The sequence below is a fragment of the Theropithecus gelada genome, chromosome 4, assembly GCF_003255815.1.
Source record: "Theropithecus gelada isolate Dixy chromosome 4, Tgel_1.0, whole genome shotgun sequence".
In the NCBI taxonomy this organism is placed as follows: domain Eukaryota; kingdom Metazoa; phylum Chordata; class Mammalia; order Primates; family Cercopithecidae; genus Theropithecus; species Theropithecus gelada.
In genome coordinates this window covers 55042253-55063246 of record NC_037671.1, presented here as the reverse complement: position 1 = coordinate 55063246, position 20994 = coordinate 55042253, and the positions used below count along the sequence as shown (strand labels likewise).

Genomic DNA, 20994 nt, shown 5'->3' with positions numbered 1-20994 from the left:
ACTTTGGGAGGCCAAGGAGGGACAATTGCTTGAGCCCAGGAGTTTAAGACCAGCTTGGGCAATATTGTAAGACCCTGTCTCTACAAAAAGACAAAACAAAAATTAGCTGGGTATAGTGGCATGTACCGGTGCTCCCAGCTGTTAGGAAGGTTGAGGCAGGAGGATCACTTGAGCATGGGAGTTTGAGGCTGCAGTGAGCCATGATCGCACCACAGCACTCCAGCTTGGGTGACACAACCAGATCCTGTCTCAAAAAGAAGGAAAGAAGGAATGAAGGAAGGAAAGAAGGAAGGAAGGAAGGAAGGAAGGAAGGAAGGAAGGAAGGAAAGAAGGAAGGAAGGAAGGAAGGAAAAGAGGAGAGAGAGGAAGACAGAAAGAAAGAAAGACAGAAAGAAAGAAAGAGCAAGAGAGAAAGGAGAGAAAGGAAGAAAGGAAGAAAGAGAAAGAAAGAAAAAGAAAGAAAGAAAGAAAGAAAGAAAGAAAGAAAGAAAGAAAGAAAGAAAGAGAAAGAAAGAAAGAAAGAAAGAAAAAGAAATTCTTAAGTGCTTCCTACTTTGCTGGATGCTGGGCTAGGGATGCAGTAGAGATGAACGTAGACATGGTCCCTGCCCTCAAGGTGCTTATAGTCTAATAGGGAAGATACTCAAACCACTAATAATGATAATAACAATAATATTATGTGATAAGAATGATGATGTGGCTAGAACAGGTTCCTATGGGAGTTCATAACAGGTGTAGGAAGCCTGGATGAGGAGGGGATGGGGAAGTAGTGACATCTAAGCTAAGACCTTCACCCCTATTTTCACTACATATACAGGTTTTCAACTGGAGATTAACAGATTTTTTTCTAATGCTTTACAGTATCCTCTCTATATTGATGACCACACCATCATTATATATACTCCTGGACTCTGAAATAGACCCCAACCCCTCATCTTGTCAGGGCAGTCCTGCTGTCCCCTAAAACTCCAGATGGCAAAATCTTTACGCCACAAAGTTTTTGTTCCCACCCAAATGGCACTCCCCACACAACTTTCTTCCTATCAAAATTATTCCACTCATTGGCACCATTTTTGACTCCTTCCTCTCCTTTACCCTTTTGTATGCAACTGGTTCCACTATAACGATAGATGAAGTCATTGAAAGCTCACTTCATGGCAACTGGATGGAAGGTGTAGCAGCTACAAAGACCCATAAGATAATACACATGATCTCAATGCTCTTGTAGTTTAGTAAAGAACCATCACATAAGCAGATAATTTTAATGTAATATTATAATTGACATGATGGATGGCAAGAGTGTTATAAGAGTAAGGTAATGTAAAATGTGCTTAACAATAGATTTTAGGAAGGGCAGGGACTAATCAAATTGGATACCCAAACAATCAGAATGAAAGTCAGCCCTAAACAACCACCGTGGTTGTCTCCACAGTGGGTGGGTAAAGCCTTGCATGGGATTTTAACTAGGGATATTTAGCCCAGTTTTGGGTGAGAAGGGAGGTTATCTCTTTCAGGAGAGTCTGGAAGGCTCAATGTGAGCATGAGAATAAAAGAGGTATAATGTAGGCGTTGAAAAGAGTGGCATGTGTAGAAATATTTTGAAGTTTATGCTCCTAGAACATAAAATGAGGGCCTTCAATCACCAGGAGCCACTGAAGGGCTTTAAATCTGAGTGTAATAGATTCGACTGCACTAGGGAGTGAATTTTGTGCAGAGGAGCTCAGTGAGGAAGGTGAATGATAGCAGGCACATTTGGTGGCCCACGCAACAGCATTTCTCAGTTTTGTTCTGGCATCACCCTCTCATGGAATCAGTTCCATCACTGAATTTTGATTAGTCTAAGACAATCATAGTCATGTGTTTATGTGTCCATGTACAACCTTGACTTAAAAGGAGAAAGAAGTCAGCTGAGAAGCTTGCAGGAGGTGTTTCACTTTCTCACAAAAAGACATGCTCAGGAGAAACCCCCTCCTGCCAAAATGTGTCATGGGAAGGCTGTGGTGATCCTCGTCTGGCACAGGGCACGACCTTGATGAAGCCACTCAGTGGACTCACAGGGTCCTGGATCACGTTATGTTGCCAAGTTAATCATCTCTAGAGATACTTCCAGATTTATTTTGCTTTGCAATCACGGCTCACTGCAGTCTCGACCTTCCAGGCTTAGGTGATTTTTCTACCTCAGCCTCCTGAGTAGCTAGGAGCACAGGCATGTGCCAACATGCCCAGCTAATTTTTTAATTTTTTGTAGAGACAGGGTCTTGCTATATTGTGAGACTGGTCTCAAACTCCTGGGTTCAAGTGACCCTCCCACCTTAGCCTCCCAAAGAGTTGGGACTACAGGCTCAAGCCACTGCACTTGGCCTACTTTCAGATTTCTTGCTGAGATGTTATCTTTCTTATTGCTATTCAAAACACTTCTGAGTTTTCTCTTATACGAAGCTGAAAGCATCTTAACTAATATATAGGGAAAATCAAGGGTCGGCAAAAGAGGCTTCCGTAAGAACTCAGGTGAGTAATGACAGGGCTAGAAGTAGGGCAGAGGAAGAAGGGTGGTGAGGAAGAGATGGATTTAAACACAATGAAGAGAATCAGCAAACTTGATGGAAGGTTGGGTTTGGGAGTGAGGAAGAGATGGAGGAAACACATGACTCTCAGCCGGCCACCAACTCCTTAGATTCTTCCAGCAAAATAGTGCTTGTGTTTAACCATATCTATGGGAGGAGTCAGGATTGATGACAGGTTTGCATTTTACACAAATTGAAGCTCAATAGATTCTTTTGAAAATTCATAGTTGCTTCATCTGTTCTTTTATGACATTTTATTGAACATATCTAGGCATTATTTGATGACAAGTCCTTGGTCAGAAATAAAAGCTATAAATATAACATGGTTTTTAATGGGGGAATACACTTTAATTTATAAAACCTGCTTTAGAACATAGTTTCTAGGATCACATTCTAATGAAAACTTGGGATTCCATTTATTTTTTGAGCCATTGCCTCTGCTGTCTGGATGCAGCCTGTCCCTTCAAGGTCCCAGTCCCAGTAGGTGCAGACAAGTCTCTATGTTGATTGCACTGACCCGCCCTCCCCCTCTCCACCCCTACAACTGGGTGTTTTTGTTTATTGGCCCAAATTATCTTAATTTTTGTGTTTTATTTTGTCTTTAGCTTTGCACTTGCTTTGGATTGCACTTCTGATAACTGAATCTTTGTCTTGGCCCAGACACTCCTTTTGTGAAATTCTACCTGGAAAGTCTCCAGCAGAATTTTATTTTATTTTGTTTATTTATTTATTTATTATTTATTGAGACAGAGTCTATCTCTGTCACCCAGGCTGGAGTACTTTTTTGAAATTTTAAGTTAATTTTTAAACTTAATATATTTTCTTCTTTTCTTTTCTTTTTTTTTTTTTTCTTTTGAGATGGAGTCTTGCTCTGTTGCCCAGGCTGGAGTGCAGTGGCATGATCTTGGCTCACTGCAACCTCAACCTCCCAGGTTCAAGTGATTCTCCTGTCTTAGCCTCCTGAGCAGCTGGGACTACAGGCACCTGCCACCACGCCTAGCTAGTTTTTGTATTTTTAGTAGAGATGGGATTTCACCATATTGGCCAGGCTGGTCTCGAACTCTTGATCTCAAGTGATCCACCCACCTCAGCCTCCCAAAGTACTGGGATTATAGGCGTGAGCCACCACAACCTGCCTCTCGCAGAATTTTAAACACTGCCTTTGCCCAATTAACCAACACTCTGGCCGCCAACCGGCCTCAGAGGCTGAGAGTCTCGCAGTTCGGGCCTTGCTTACACACACATCTCCTGTCTGTCCATACAAAGCTCTACACACATGCTAATAATAATTGTAATAATGGTGACTGTTTTTAATAATTAGCTGCTATTTTACTCATAGTACCTCGTTTAAACCTCACACTAATCTGGTGAGGTAGGTGTTACCATCTCTATTTTACTAATAAAAATTAGGCTCTGAGATACTAAGCAACTTACCTTGTTTACATAATTTAATGAATAGTTGAGCTGGGTTTTGAGCCTAGAACTCAAAGCTCCGTGGTCTTCACGTATCGTTCATGTGATATAAGGAGACACTAAGCTGATAGAATTTAAAGTAAAGCAAAGTTAAACCTATGCCAGTCCACACCATGCTAATGCATATTCTGGGAGACACTAAATGTGCTTTGCAGGGCAATGTAATTCGGTGCTCTTCCATATTGCATAAGGCTGGCAATGTTAAGTGCACAAATCTGTGTCTAGGTCAAGTATATTTCCTTCTGCCTCATTCTTCCTTTCATCTCTTCTTCCTTGCCTCCATTTTCTACTGGAAGTTCCCTTTTGCTTCATCTCTGTTCTGATTTATATTAATTACTATGAGAAATGATACTATACTAAAATTCCAGTACATTTGAAGGGAAAATTAATTTACCCATAATCTCATAACCCCAACACACGTTATTTTTCTCGTTCTGTGTTCCTCTCAGTATTTGCCCAGGCACATACAAGTCTTCATACTGATAACCATAGTGTAGAAATAACTGAGTATTCTGATTCTTTTTATTACTTGCCTATTTAAAATACTACCTTTTTTCTAAATGTCAAACATAGTACAAGCTTACTGCACAACACTTGCACACACAAAAAAAACCCAAACCTAAATGCACACATGCACTTAAGAGCTCATGCACGCACACATCACCTCTAATTCCACCAGCCAAAGATAACCATGGTTAATTATGAAAATGTGTATGCATCTATATTTTTCTATACAGAATCTACAATCTAGTGGGATTAAAGTTTGGCATTTAGGAAGCACTATGATTGATGCAGATATGTAATGATTAAGACTTACAGATCGTGCTTTTATACTATCAGGCCCTGAGCTAAGCACTTAATGTTTAATCCTTAACAACAACATTATGAAGTAGGTATTATTATCACCCCATTTTATATATGGGGAAACTGATTCATCCTAAGTAATTCATCCCAAGCCACACAGTATCAAGTGCCAGTGCCATGATTTGTTTATTTATTTTTTGGGGGATGGAGTTTTGCTCTTGTTGCCCAAGCTGGAGTGCAATGGTATGATCTTGGCTCATTGCAACCTCCACCTCCCAGGTTCAAGAGATTCTCCTGCCCCAGCTTCCCAAGTAGCTGGGATTACAGGTGCCTGCCACTATGCCTGGCTAATTTTTTTGTTTTTAGTAGAGATGGGATTTCACCACGTTGGCCAGGCTGGTCTCGAACTCCAGACCTCAAGTGATCCACCCGCCTCGAACTCCCAAAGTGCTAGGATTACAGGCTTGAACCTCCACACCTGGCCTTGTGCCATGCTTTGAACCCAGGCAGTTTGGCTCCAAGACTGGCTTGCGAACTACACTGACATGAAGCTACACCCTCACCCAGGCCTGGATGTGTGGGTATGTCAGGGAAAGCTTCCAGCAGGCAGCGGCCTTTCTGTGGCCTAGAAGTTTAGGAGGTAGCCAAGAGAGGAGGTGGAAATGAAGACATGCAAGGAGTGTGTTCTAACACTCAACAGCCTGTGCAAAGGCAGTGAGGGCAAGAGGGCAGGAAAGTCTGAAGGTGAGCATGGCTAGGTTAGGGAGGAAGAGTGGCCAACATGAGGCTGGGCAAATAAAGAAGGTGGGTTATGCAAGGCTTTGTAAACTCTGTTGAGTTTGGATTTCACCGTGAGGGCATTAATAACTCACTGAAGGTTTTGAGCCAGAAAATGATGTAGAGGGCCCAAGAACACCGAGTCCAGTGTGCAGGACACTGCAGCAATGGGGCCAGAAGTGAGGGCAACCTGCTGACTGGACAGAGACTGAGAAGGAAATGGCAGGACACACAGGGAGACGGGGGAGTTAGGGTGGACGGTGGATTTCCAGCCTGGGCAACTGGGTGGACCAACAGTGTGGATCTTTAATCTCTAAGATTTGGAACCTGACTTCAGTTTGGGACAGGGTCAGTTGGAGTTGCCTGAGAGGTGGGTAGGTGAACATGCCCAGAAGGCAGATGTACAGGATCGGGGGTCTGATGCCCAGGAAAAAGGTCTGGGCAGAGTGTCTTCCCAGAAACCTGCTTTGCAGTTCAGTTGCTGATTTCACTAAACTCTTCCGGCCACATCTAATGAAGTTGATGTGCCCAACTAGAGTTGCCCAGACCTTTCTCTACCTTAGAGAGACATGGGAGGGATTGCTGTCCCAGGGGAAAACAGATCTGAGTGGCTCTTCCCAGGGCTAGCTCCAGGTGTGGAAGTTGACACCAATCTGTCTCACTCCATGAGTGTGATGTGCCTGTGTTATAGGAGTCCTAACCAGTGACCGGGACACACTGTCCACTCTCTCTCCTTGCCAACCCCCAACCCCCAACAGAATGGGACCCAAGCCGTGGCAACTCTACCTCCTAACTACCTCACATATCTCTTTCCTTCTCCTATCCCCTTCCACTTTGTGGGTCAAAGCCTCATGGTTTCTCATCTCCACCACCCCAGGGTCCTCCCAGTGGGTCTCCCTGCCAGCAGCTTCACTTTGCTCTAGTCTCTTCTTCACTTACAACCAGAGTAGGTTTGCTCAAACACAAATCTGAATATCATTGTCTTTCTTCAAATTCTTCAGTGAGTCTCCATATCATGCAAGATGTATCCTCACCACACTCCTCACTCTCATCTCCAGCTCAATAAGCCCCTTGAGAACAGCAGGGCCTCCTTTCTCCCTGCCTGGGTGCATTTGCTAGCCATGCCTGGCAAGCTCCGTCCCACTGGCCACATCTAACTCCTATCTCATTGCTTCCTGGGAGCTTTGGCCTCTCCTCTGTGCCCTCCACAGAGTGCTGGTGAGCCTCTACTAACACCTGAGGGACACTGTGTCTGCACAATTGTCCTGTGACCTCATGATGTGTGGCATGGCCTGCTGGGTCCCCATTCCTGCACCACCAAAGAACAATAACAGCTGCACAGCTCCACACATATTTAGAGGAACTGAGGATATAAGGCTGGGCTTTGAGACCTCACAAATCCCCACACCCTCTGCCCTACTCTGCATCTCACCCATTTCTACAAAACGTACTGACTTGTGTCCCTCAAATGCCTTGTATGGACCTTGCATGGGTCCTGACAAAAATAAACCAATGGCAAAGAAATTTTTATGAGACAATTGAGGAAATTTGCATGCAGTTATTTGACAAAATTAAACAACATAAATTTTTAGTGTTATAGTAGAATAAAATTATGATATCTAGAAAAAAAGCACTTACATTTTAAAGAAACATACTAAAGTATACCTCCAGCAATACTAAAATGCATATGCACAGTGTTCTTCATTGCAGCATTGTTTGTAATTCCAAAACATTAGAAACAACCTAAATGTCCACACATATAAGAGTGCTTGCAGGACAGGCACAGTGGCTCACACCTGTAATCCCAGCACTTTGGGAGGCTGAGGTGGGCGGATCATGAGGTCAGGAGTTCGAGACCAGCCTGGCCAATATGGCGAAACCCTATCTCTAATAAAAATACAAAAATTAGCCAGACATGGTGGTGTGCACCTGTAGTCCCAGCTACTTGGAATGCTGAGGCAGAAGAATTGCCTGAACCTGGGAGGTGGAGGTTGCAGACAGCGGAGATCATGCCACTGGACTCCAGCCTGGGCTACAGAGCAAGACTCCATCTCAAAAAAATGAATAAATAAATAAAGAGTGCTTGCATAAACTATGATACATTCATATGGTGGAGTATTTTGCAACTGTAGAAAAATAAACGAAGACATCTATGAACTTAGATGGAGGTGATTTCCAGAATTTATCATTAAGTGCGTGTGTGCGTGTGTGTGTGGAGGGGGAGGCAACAACCACACAAAACAAGGTGTGAAAGAGTATTATAGCTGCCCTTTATGTAAGAAAGAAAGGGTTATAAGAAAATATGTACTTGAGCAAAAGAAAAACAAAAAGGGAAAGTTAGAAATTAGTGAGATTGGTTATCTACAGGGGGATGAGTGAGAAAAGGGTGGGAAAAAGAGGGACTAGGAATGGGGAATTAGGGACAGAGAGGGACAGTGTCTCCAAAGACACTTTTTCATTTAACTCTGGCTCTTAGAATCATGGTGAAGTTCTGCATACCAGAAAACTAAGTAATTAATTGAAACCAACCAGGATGTAAGGAAACCCCAAAGTGGAATATACAAACACTAACAACCTAACAGCATTTCAAATGAATAGATAACCAAACTGAAGGAGGTGGGAGGGGGAAAGAACTGACCTAAATAACCATAGAAAACAGCATTTTGACTGGATATTATAAGGCTCAAGACCAAAAAAAAAAAACAAAAAAAAATACGGAAAGAAAAATACTGTATTCTTGTTAGTAGATTTGTTTTTCACAGAGGTATGCATTGGCAATTCTGCAGCTATTTTATGTGTACTAGGATTAAACAAATATGCAAATATTGTATATTTTAGATAATCATAGCCAGGTTTCTCACTTGTCAGAGAAGTTAGAAATACGGAAAGGAAATGGCTAAATGAATCTATTGAATTGAAATAGTAGGTATCAGTATGAACTCATTTTTTAATAATACTTATACAGGTAGATATATAAATACCTACAGAAGTGTATGTATGTGTGGGTTAATATACATACATATATTTCCCACTGGGGAGAGCCTAGAAGCATTGAAAACCCAGAAGCAATGAGTACACATAGTTCCGAGATCCTAGTTTTGAAATACCTTCCCCAGTAAAAGGAAACAAGGATCTTTGGCTGACTTCAAGGCTGGGGCACAGACAATACAAGATAAGCCTGGAACATCTTTGGCACAGAAAGTATCTAGAAATACTCACAATAAGAGAGGAGATTTGTCATAAAAGACACAGAAGCCAATCTGAAGGAGCTCCTACAGGCTAAAGCTTTATTTGAGCAATAAAATAGATATTGATGGTATTAGATTATAACCTTTAGAATAAAATATCTATAAATCTGTACTAAGAAAATAATTGAATGAATGGAAGGATAAATAAAGGAGAAGAGACAACTTTTCTTTACAGAAGAATTCCAATTATTAAATGTAGGTGGAAAGAGGGAAATAGAAAGTCACTATCAGACACACATTATAGTAATATTGGCTGCATGCAAGATCCATAATGGATGCTCAAGTTAGTGAGCAGAAGCTTATTTTGAAACTGAATATTTTTATAGTCACAAAGTATCCTCCACAAGATATTTATGAATTCCAAAGGGATAAATAGTAATATTACAGTTGATGAACCTGGCAGACACTACTTTAATCAAGGGATTAAGGTTAAGATCACAATGAATAAGACATACTATGTCTTGGATATGAAATTATGTGTGGAAATGATAAGCTGAGACTGGAACTACTGTGACATTTTGCAAAAACTGTGTGTCATCAATGGAGTCATGAGAAAACATCAGATAGACCCAAATTGAGGTACGTTCCATGAAATAATTGACCATTACTCTTCAAAAGTGCCGCCATCATGAAAGACAAGAAAAGACTGAGGAACTGCCGTAGATTGGAGGTAAATAAGGAGATGTGACAATGAAATGCAGTGCTGGGGTCCTGGATGGGATCCTGGGCTAGAAAAAAGATACCGATTGGAAAACTGGTGAAATTCAAGTAAGGTCTGGAGTTTAGTCAATAGTGCATCAATGTTAAATTCCTGGTTTCGATCATTGTACTAATGATTACATAAGATGGTAACATTAGAGGATGCTGGGTGAGGGGTATTTGGGAAACTTGTACTAGTTTTGCAATTTTTCTGTTACATAAATAATTCCCCCCCCCACAAAAGTCTAAAAGATACACATTAGATTATGGAGGAAAAAACTAAGTCTGATATTTGCTTCAAATATTGTCAATAATTGTTGAAGCAAGGTTATGGGTACATCAAGGCTTTGTAGTGTTCTTTCTAGATTTATGTATGTCAGACAATTTCCTTTAGAAAAATAGAAATTACATATACATGTATTAAGCCCTTTCTATATGCCAGGCACTGTGGTTAGCCATGGGGACTTGGCTGACAACCAGGACTTGAGGCCCTGCCTCAAGGAGCTCACAGTCAACAGGGGGAAAGCAGACACGACACGCAGGGAGTGTAGAAAGAGTGATGTGATAGAGGAAGCACAGGATGCCTGGCAGCAGGCGAGAAAAGAGTGCGCCAAACAGAAGAAACAGCATGCAGAGCCTTGGGCTAGGGAGAAAGGCTAGCTTGTACTTCATAGAGAAAAATCTGCAAATGACCTCAGGGAATGCAGCTGAGGTCTTTTGTCTGCCCAGGGCAAGGACAACTCAGCCAGATTCTTTGGGCCTATAAAACTTTGTGACATTATTTGTAATTTAGTCTTTTTAAACAAATTTGGAAGGCAATCTCTCTATGCTCTTTATCAAATCTCCCTATCCTATTTCCTGTCATCACCCTCTTATCACACTTTCCTCCTCTCTCCACAATGTTTTCTCATCTGTCATAAAACTGCAGCCTATTTAACCAGATCCTCCTTAAGCAGTGTTTACAGGATACTGGTCCCCAGTGACCTTCTGAGGCAGCCAAATAGATCTGAAATCTTGTTGTGCTTTTATGGATAGCCTTGAAATTAATTGCTGTCATTTTCTTCCTAGCAGAGCTTGGAACTCTGGAGACTAAAGTGGTGTGGGAGTGGCCGCTCCCAACTAGACTCCACCCTCTTCAGAAGGCAGTTGTCATAGTATTAAAACCGCTAACATATACATCAGGAGGTGGCCTTGAGAAGCTGAGCGGAGACCAGCTGGACTTTAATCAGGTTAGTATTGACCTTAAAACTCTTCATAAATGTTCTCATGTCTACTTCACTAAGGAAAAACAATTTTCAATGTGTTAGTTTGTGTGAGTACTTTATGTCCTTGCTGCTTTTGTGTGTGCTTAGGAGACAACTTAAGCATTGTTTGTTAGCTCCTGAAGGACATGTCCGTAAAGAAAAATAATATTCAACGATTAGAAAACAAGGGCAAAGAATGTGATGATATGAGAAAAGTGAGAGTGGTATCATTGTGGGCAATCTGAAGATACAACCACATCGGTGACAGGCCACATGCTGCAGCTTGCTTATGGTAAAGTTGTTTATTAAAAACATGTATTCATGTGATTCATACAGGAGTCAACACACAATTATACTAGATTTAAAGTTGGCAGGGTCACACATGTGGGAGCACCACTTGATCAGTGAAAAGAAAATACATCTGGATGGTTGTATTCCTCTAGAACTGGTACTTCCAAATGGGAAACCAATCATCAATGCTTGCCAATCAGAATCTAAATTTACACTTCCATCATTGATTTTACACAGATTAGTTTATTGCTCATACAAGTGACTTTGTGACTGAGCACCAAGTAGCATGCTATTTTTCCTTCTTCTTCTCCTCCTTCTTCCCTCCTTCTCTTTGTTCTCTTTGCCCTCTTTCTTCTTCCTCCCCTTCTTTTTCCTCTGCCGCCTCTTCTTCCTCCACATCCTCCTCCTTCTAGTTCAACGTATCTGGGACCAAAGGGCGAACAGGGTTTAAAGTCTCAAAATTGCAAGTGAATCTAAATATATAGGACTTTTAGTGTAGTAGGCAAGTGGATCTAAGAACAGTAATAACCCCCTCTTAAGCTGTTATATTCCCTGTCCAACAGAATATGCAAAGTCCTTCTATGTGCAAGTTCTTCCTATCTGCCAAATTAAATATTACCCTGGGCTACCCTGCCAAAGCACTTACTCAATTTTTTAAAGTAATTTTTTGTGTAGTCATGATGTTTCTACTATGTGGGAGAGTTTGGTTGCTTTGATCATTCTTTTTAAACAGCAGATTGGTGGGTTTCATAATCAGGATTGGTTATTTTATTGCCATAATCCTAGCTTGCTTTTTTTTTTCCCCCCACACTTTTTGTTTGTTAATTTTGAGACAGTCTCGTTCTGTCACCCAGAGTGGAGTGCAGTGATGTGACCATGGTTCACTGCAGCCTTAACATCTTGGGCTCCAGTGATCTTCCTGCCTCAGCCTCCTGAGTATCTGGGACTACAGGTGTGGAACACCAATCCTGGCTAATTTTTTTGTTTTAAATAGAGACTTTATTTAATTGCCCAGGCCAGTCCTGAACTCCTGAGCTCAAGCAATCTTCCTTCCTCAGCCTTCCGAAGTGCTGGGATTATACGTTTGGGCCACCATGCCCAGCCCTGGTTTGTTTTTTAATTACTCTATACACTGTATTCTAAAACAGCGACCCCTATGAGGCAAATGCGAAAAAAACAAAACAAAACAAAACAAAAAAACGGATTGCTCTTGAGATATCTAGCCATGTTATATCCTATGAAGCACGGACTGAACTTTGAGCAATGCGCTACACTGTGCCTAAAGACGATGACAACTTCTCTGCTTCCCAGGAGCTCACAGTTTGAAGGGTGGGGGACACAAAAATGGTAACTTCTGCAGGCTGTAAATATTCAATAATAAGTCATAACAGGAAGAAACTAGTCTGAATGTCAGAAGACCTAGGTTCTAATCCAGACTTTAACACTAACTAGCTAGTTGGCAAATTGCACAAACCTGGAGGAAGGGCTAGCTAGATCCCTTCTATCTCTATAATTTGGGAAGTCTTGAGGGGAGAGCTAGATATATCAATAGAACATACAGTTTTTATAAGGCACATGAAGTCACCAAACAGGTTGGAACATAATGCAAGTTAGTAGTGCCTGGAATAATTACCAACATAAAAATAAATAAATAAATGAAAACAAAGGTCTCACACAGGAAAGCCTCAGAATCTCAGAGGGACCCTGTGAAGTCACATTGGTGTTGGACCTGTCTAGTGCAAACAGAATTCACAGGTGAAAACAATCCTGCTAAGAAGAAGGAAGACACTCCTGTTGTTCCACCATATATATACCAGCATGCATTTTGTTTCTCTAGACTCATTCATTCATCCATTCATGCATTCATTCATTCATTTTAGAGAAACCAAGAGACTGCTAACCATGGCGGGGAAGCCCAAGCTTCACTACTTCAATGGACGGGGCAGAATGGAGCCCATCCGGTGGCTGTTGGCTGCAGCTGGAGTGGAGGTATGTTCTGAGTTAGGTCATCTTAAGTTGGACCTAATTGATTGTATCAAAATATTTTAGTAAGCCAAGAGACTTCCATACTAGATGACCTGTGAATATTTTGGCCTCCAATAAAAACATCCCCAGTTATTTTTTTAAAAATGGACAAATTTTACCAAATGTAATTTTAAAAATCTGTCCATCAAAGAGCACATGAAAAAGAAGACATGAACAATGAAAATATATTTTGAAAAGAATCATCAACTAATCACAATGAGTGGACCTTATTTGCATTAGGGTTTAAACAAACTATAAAATATAACTTATGACACATAACAATCGGGAACCTGAATATTGATTGAATATTAGATAATATTAAAGAATTATTGTTACATTTTTAGTGTGATTTTGTGATGTTAGGTATGATGTTTCTGTTATGTTTCAGAGATACACACTAAAGTATTTAGGATGAGGTAATATGATGCCTCAGATTTGTTTCATATTATGACTAGAGGAGGAGAGAAGCTGGGCATACAAATGAAAGACTGGCTTGGGGTGGGGATTATTGCAGCTAGATGATTGAAACAAAGAGGACTGTTGTATTTTATGTGTATTTTATATACATATGAGAAATTTATACAATAAAATGGTAAGTACATAAGAAACTAAGTGTCATTAAACATAAACTATAAATCACAATGAAGGCAGGGAGGGAGTGGATTGTAACAAACTGCCTGTTAAAGACTGAGTATATTCAGTCAGCAGTTATTTTTTGTGCACCTACTAAGTGCCAGGTTCTGTCTTGAGGATTGACAGTGAACAAGGCAGACACAATTCCTGCCCTGAGGCAGACTACATACATGTCTACGAGGACTCAGATAAGTAAACAGGTGATTAAAATCAGGGGTGGGGGCTTCTAGAACACCCAAGCATTCCCTAGTGCTACCAGGCCATCCTTCCAGTGTTTGAGCAGGAAATGCTGGGAGGTGTCTGTGGGACTCCGTTAAGCGCTGCCCTCTAGAGGTGTCACTGAGAAAAACACTTCGCAGTCCAGACCAGAGTCCCTCAGTAACTGCCTGAGGGTTTTCCTGCAGAGAAAGTAATGAAAAAACTCAGAAGATCTTGTCCCTCGAGTGTCAGCAGAAAAGGAGGGTTTCAGGTGAGGTGGAACTTCTAGCGCACCCCTTCAGCTTCACAGCGCCACGTGGACCTGAACCTTGGGATGGCGCTTTCTCCATTGCTTCACGAGGGCTTGAAACTTTAGCCTCACCCTTTTTCAATCCGATGAGGAAACAAGCACATAAGAAATCCAAACACTGCCATTCCAGGTTGTTTTCTCTGTACAAATGAATACCCTGTTTCACTGTCACCCAGACATCAGCTCTGCAGCTCAGTGCCTTTTCTCCAGTGATGTTCCCTCCCTAATCATGGATATTTGTGAGACTGTGGGGAGGTAAAGTGAACTAAAAGACGGAGCAGGCCAGGAGCAGTGGGTCACACCTTTAATCCCAGCACTTTGGGAGGCCAATGGGGGAGGATTGCTTGAACCCAGGAGTTCAAGATGAGTCTAGACCCCATAGCGAGACCTCAGCACTACAAAATAGAAATAAAAAATTAGCTGGATGTGATGGTGCATAAATATCGTCCCAGCTACTCAGGTGGCTGAGGTGGGAGGGTCACTTGGGCCTGGTAGATCAAGGCTGCAATGAGCCGTGATCACACCACTGTACTCAAGCCTGGGTGACAAAGTAAGACTTGGTCTCAAAATAAATAAATAAATGAAAAAGAAGATTGAGCAGTTATATGGTCTGACTCATGCCTGTTTCTTGAGGGATCTAATCTAAATTTCCAAGCAGCCATGACGAACTTCTTCTGTATCCCCTGCCAAACTCAGACATCTTATGTTCTCCAAATTATGTACCAGATGGGGGCTATTCAAGGTCACAAGTCTATAATGCTATGGAACGAACTAACAAGAACCCATTTACTGTTTCTGCTTCCAGTTTGAAGAGAAATTTATAGAATCTGCAGAAGATTTGGAAAAGTTAAGAAATGGTAAGATCAAGTCTCTAAGTGCCTCTGATGAGGGTATCTGGTATCTAGTAGAGAAGGTACAGTTGAAGATTTTTTTGTTTGTTTGTTTGAGACAGAGACTGGCTCTGTCGCCCAGGCTGGAGTGCAGTGGCGCGATCTCAGCTCACTGCAAGCTCTGCCTCCTGGGTTCATGCCATTCTCCTGCCTCAGCCTCCCGAGTAACTGGGACTACAGGCGCCCGACACCATGCCAGGCTAGTTTTTTATTTTTTATTTTTTATTTTTATTTTTTATTTTTTTAGTAGAGACGGGGTTCCACTGTGTTAGCCAGGATGGTCTCTATCTCCTGACCTCGTGATCTGCCTGCCCCAGCCTCCCAAAGTGCTGGGATTACAGGTGTGGGCCACCGCGCCTGGCCATAGTTGAAGTGATGCCTATGTGTGTGTAGGGTGGTAGTTGGGTTGGTGGAGAGGGAGAAAGTGGTTAAAGTGGAAGGGATGTGGCTCCCTGAACAGATCTGGCAACTCTCTCCAGGCTAAAAGGCCAGACCTCTCAGAGTATTTGCTAGAGGAACCACCCCCAGTGCCCTGAGAATGCCCTTTCCTTGTTTTCATGCTTGGGGCACCGTGAATGAGCTGTGGTCATCAGCTCAGGATCCCACACAGACTTCCCCATCCAAGGACACACAAGAATATTAATAAGACGAAAAGAATAGAAATAGATGTGGCCATTATCTTGAGTTGTTTTCTTTCATGGGTCATGTGACAAGGTCGTATCGTAGTAATATTGTAGGCTTGGAAGAACACAGAAAGGGACCTCTACATAAAATCGTGTCTCAGAACCTACTTTAAAGGCCATGGATACCGTGAGACTTACCCTGGGAAGTTCTCATTTTAAATGACATCTTCCTGGCACTCCCATGGTAACCTGTCTCAACTTTTTCCTAAAATATCATGAAGATAAATCAACGCAAGAAAAATACAAGGGACCTACTATGTACCTGGATGGGGAATAAAAGCATAGATGAAATAACAGGCTAAAAGGTAAAAGGAATCAGATCGGAAAAAGAACTACAGGCAGCTAAAATCAAAATACTATTTCATTTTGGAGGTTAATAGGCAATAATTTCTTTTTCATTTTATAACCTCAGTCATTTCAACTATCGTCTTCTATTTCTGAAATAGTGGGATTCATAGAAATTTCATGCTCCTTTTTTTTTTTCCTTCTTTCTAAAGATGGGAGTTTGATGTTCCAGCAAGTACCAATGGTTGAGATTGACGGGATGAAGCTGGTGCAGACCAGAGCCATTCTCAACTACATTGCCAGCAAATACAACCTCTACGGGAAAGACATAAAGGAGAGAGCCCTGTACGGTATATTTTCTGTTCTTCCATCCACAGAGAACACAGAGTGATTTAGGTCCTTCCTTGAGTGGGCGGGACCGTGGCAGGGCATCATGACTAGCAGCAGGCTGGGCCTTGGGCGTACATACTGAGGTCCAGTATTGCAGAGTCCCATGGAGATGAGGGAACAGTGGACATGGGGAGGGTTCAGGTGAGGGTGATTCTAGAAGAGGATGCAGTCCATGGATCCAGCACCCTGACAAAGGTTTCCAAACACTCATAAACCCTATGAACTGAGGAGGATGGGGAATCATGATTCCAGGTGCTCAGGCCTTCAGAGGCTGGACTCCAGCCAACAGCTTAGCACAGGCATAGAATGTTTGAGAGTCTGTAGATGAAGGCCTGGGGAGGGAAGATTGCAAAGAAGCTGAATATCAGGTCCCAGTAATTCCAAGAATGATGATCAGGAACCCAAGTTACCAGCCAATTATATGGACTGGTAAACTTGAGCAAGGCTAGTAGAGGCGGGCGCCCAGAACTCTGGGGTTACCCTGACACATTGATTCAAGGCTGAAGCACCTAGATTTATAGAATACCAGCAAAGCCATGGGGTCTTCTCACTGTTGTGATAGGGCTGCCTGATTCTAAATAACATCCTATGTGAAACTTCAAAAAGTTTAATGTAAAGTTACCAATGACCCAGCAACTCCTCTACTAGGTATATACCAAAAGAATCAAAATACTTCCGCACCAAATCTTGTACATAAACATACAGTGCAAATAACAGCAATTTTCATGGTATTCAAAAAGTAGAAACAACCCAAATGTCTATCAACCAATAAATGGAGGAACAAAGTGTGCCTTAGCCCACTTTCCATGCAATGGAACAATATTTAGTCATGAAAAGAAATGAAGTACTGATGCATGCTACAAGAAAGTTGAGCCTTAAAGACACATTACATGAAAGAAATCAGACACACAAAAGAAAAAAGTTCTCCTAAAATATGTCCTGGTTGTAACTGTGCAAAGAATTTCACCAAGGAAGGGGATCTTTTAGGTGGGGTCTCAAGTAATGCATATGTGGCTAGAGTCAGGCAACAGCACATGGAGAGGGCTGTAGAATTAGGTTTCATGGGAGTTACGGGAAAAACTGCTAATATTGGGCATAGAAGTGGGCCTGGGAGATGAAAAATGATGAGACAGGATGAGGAACATGACAGAGATGGCTGTGCCAGGGACTCTCTTGGGATTCCTCAGGAGGCAGGTCTTTGACAATTTGACTCACACTAACTGTATGCACAGAACAAACCATAATAAAGATGATCTATCCTGGCACAGCATTGGTGGGTACTGGCAGTGATTCCACCAATTTCTCTCATGACTGTGACTGTAGACAGGTCACCGATGCTCTTTGTACCTGTATTTGGTCATGTTCATAGCAAAGATTTTAGAGATATATCTACCTCGATAAGTTGTTTTAAGAAATAAATGGCAGCCGGGCATGGTGGCTCACGCCTGTAATCCTAGCACTTTGGGAGGCCAAGGCGGGTGGATCACGTGAGGTCAGGAGTTCGTGACCAGCCTGGCCAACATGGCAAAACCCTCTCTCTACTAAAAATACAAAAATATCTGGGTGTATTGGCAGGCATCTGTAATCTTAGCTACTCAGGAGGCTGAGGCAGGAGAATCCCTTGAACCCTGGAGGCGAAGGTTGCAGTGAGCCAAGATTGTGTAACTTCACTCCGGCTTGGAGAACAAGGGAAACTCCATCTCAAAAAAAAAAAAAAAAGAAAGAGAGAAAGAAGGAAGAAAATGTCAATATACATGCAAAAATCAGAGCATACTGACTAGAATATAAAAGGCACCCACTGGAGATGAATTACTTTGCCACCATCTGACCCTCTATTCTCTTAGGTTTTTATAAACCTACAAAATCTAAGGCAAGAGGCATTTGATGCTTTGTCTGTTTTTGTCTTTCAGAATTGATATGTATACGGAAGGTATGGCAGATTTGAATGAAATGATCCTTCTTCTGCCCTTATGTCGACCTGAGGAAAAAGATGCCAAGATTGCCTTGATCAAAGAGAAAACAAAAAATCGCTACTTCCCTGCCTTCGAAAAAGTAAGTGAAGCTGTTCAGCATTTTGGGGCACTGAGTTTAGAGGCCAGTAGAAAAATAGTGGCTGGGCATTCCTGGGGCACTGACCTTCACTTTCAGTGAGACTTCCTAAACACCAATGCAGCTCTCTGACTCTCAAGGCATTTTATGAAAATTGACTTAGAGGAGCAAAGATACCACTTATCTCCAAGTTATAATTTTCCAGCAAAATTTCAATTTACTAGACTCCAGTATAGAATTCTCTATTCAACAAAATTTTGTTTGTAAGTAGAACGTGGGCTGTGGGAGGCTCTGAATCACATAGAGGTTGCTGTTGAGTCTATGGAACATATGGAGAAATGAAGACTCTGAAATAGTCTACTCCTGGAGGAAGAGTGCTGTCATGAAGGTGGAGTCATTGCCCAAGACAGATTGGAGAGGGAGAGAGCAGAGTGTAGAGCCACATCCTGAATGTCAGGGCTACACACTGTAGGGCCTGGGGCAGACAGAACATGCAGCAGCAGATGCTAAAACCCTGGCCCACGTGGAAAATGCAAGCAGGGTGGGTGGTGTGGATGCCACAGTGATGCGGAATGAGAAGAGAAAATGGAGCCTGGGCTCCAACCCAGGAGTGAGCTAGAGCCACATTCTTGCTCCCTCACTCAATCAGGGAACATAAAGGCCTGGACCTTCACACCATCCAGTTAGGCCACACAGGTGGGAATGTCAGGCTGGAAAGACTCAGGGAGAAGCAGGGGTCCCAGCCTGGGTGGGCATGTGTTCCTGATCTGATGCCTCAAATTCTCCAGGTGTTACAGAGCCACGGACAAGATTACCTTGTTGGCAACAAGCTGAGCCGGGCTGACATTAGCATGGTGGAACTTCTCTACTATGTGGAAGAGCTTGACTCCAGCCTTATCTCCAGCTTCCCTCTGCTGAAGGTGACCCATTTCACAGCCCTCAGAGAGGCAGCTCCACATGTCCCATCTTGGGGTCTAGTATCTGGGTCCTTGGACTGGCCATGTTCTGACCCCAGCCTTTTTCAGGCCTTCACTACCCCCAGGTCTCCAAAATGAGCTTCCAGATTCCAATTTTGAGGCAAGAAAGACTCTTGTTATGGAAAGGAAATTCGTGGTGCATGCTACCCCATGAAAAGTATTTTGCCTTTTATCATGGAAAGGACCCAGGGCCCAGCATCTTCCTCCCTCCCCCATTCCTCTGTGGTCTATTCCTGAGTTTTCTGTGATGCCCTTTATCCCAGGACTGTCCTTGTGTTCCCACACTGAGTTGGTCTGAGCAGGGCCCTTTCCATCTGGTTCCTTCCTTAGGCTCTGGCCAGGGTGGCCAGCAGGAGCTATCAGATAATCATGTTCCTCTGTGCACAGCTCACCAACCACACTGCCCCCAACCCTGTATCTCTCACTGAGAAAAGGTGGTCCCATGGTTTGACTTTAATATTTTCTATAACATTTTACTTTCTAACTCATTTCTCCATATTTTCATTTCTGCTTAGAGACTGATCTGTATTGATATCTCATGGGCACATTATTTTTTCTTGTCTTATACAAGAGTCACTAATATACAGGATTAATATGTAAGGAGAAAGATAGGGATGACTGAACTGATTAAAAGTTTAAGACATCTTTGGGGAAAATAAAGTGAGCTACATGTCCTTCCTCTTATCTTCATTTCTCACTGGGTGTCTGTTTCTGCCTCCATGCTGGTGCTGATGGAGGGGACTCGCTTGGTGTTTGGCAGGAGGGGTCAGATTCCCTGGGTGGTATTAATGGTGGTGGCAGGCCTTGGCTTCACTCTGAGGCTGTGCTTTATGAATTACAGGCCCTGAAAACCAGAATCAGCAACATGCCCGCGGTGAAGAAGTTTCTACAGCCTGGCAGCCCAAGGAAACCTCCCCCAGATGCAAAAGCTTTAGAAGAAGCCAGAAAGATTTTCAGATTTTAATAAAGCAGCCATGGAGGCCAAGAACAATGCAAGACCAATATTCTAAAGTTTGCAACAATGAAGTGCTTTACTTAAGTGTTTACTGTGCCTGTTGTAAAGCTAATGAACCCTTTTCAATTATATGCTAATTAAATAATAAAAACTCCTATTTGCCTACTTAGTTAAAACTTAAGCCTTTTCATTAGGATCTGACATGAATTCAGATTTCTAATCTCCTCCTAACCTGTCTCTTTCTTGAAATTAAAAATTTAGTAAAAATGGGAAATGTAAGTTATATGGTTTGTTTGACTTTTACCAAGAATTATCCTGTAACATTTCTCATACAATCTATTAAAATATCAATGTAGAAATGCGCTCCTGACATTTTCAGGTACGTACAGGAGAAGAGTTACCATTCTGGGGAATGGCATAAAGACATTTTCTTCTTTTCCTGGACAGTCATTTTATTTCTGATAAAAGCGTTCTTTCTCCTGCATTTTTACAATGATGA

General features: G+C 42.2%; 1 protein-coding gene across 3 annotated transcripts in view; it reads left to right on the top strand.

The window, feature by feature from the left end:
* The window catches only part of LOC112622507 (glutathione S-transferase A3), a 33478-nt gene extending 12807 nt beyond the window's left edge, over nucleotides 1–20671 (top strand). Inside the window, exons 2-8 of one of the 3 annotated variants that reach the window (XM_025382302.1) lie at nucleotides 10634–10794; nucleotides 12981–13089; nucleotides 15072–15123; nucleotides 16337–16469; nucleotides 18425–18566; nucleotides 19352–19483; nucleotides 20382–20657. In XM_025382302.1, coding sequence (XP_025238087.1) covers nucleotides 13003–13089; nucleotides 15072–15123; nucleotides 16337–16469; nucleotides 18425–18566; nucleotides 19352–19483; nucleotides 20382–20504 — 669 coding nt within the window. In that variant the 5' untranslated portion in view covers nucleotides 10634–10794; nucleotides 12981–13002 and the 3' untranslated portion in view covers nucleotides 20505–20657. Of the gene's footprint in view, nucleotides 1–10633; nucleotides 10795–12980; nucleotides 13090–15071; nucleotides 15124–16336; nucleotides 16470–18424; nucleotides 18567–19351; nucleotides 19484–20381 lie in introns of those variants that run through there. The other 2 variants (XM_025382303.1, XM_025382304.1) reach the window with 2 other exon arrangements.
* Nucleotides 20672–20994: the final 323 nt, after the last annotated feature.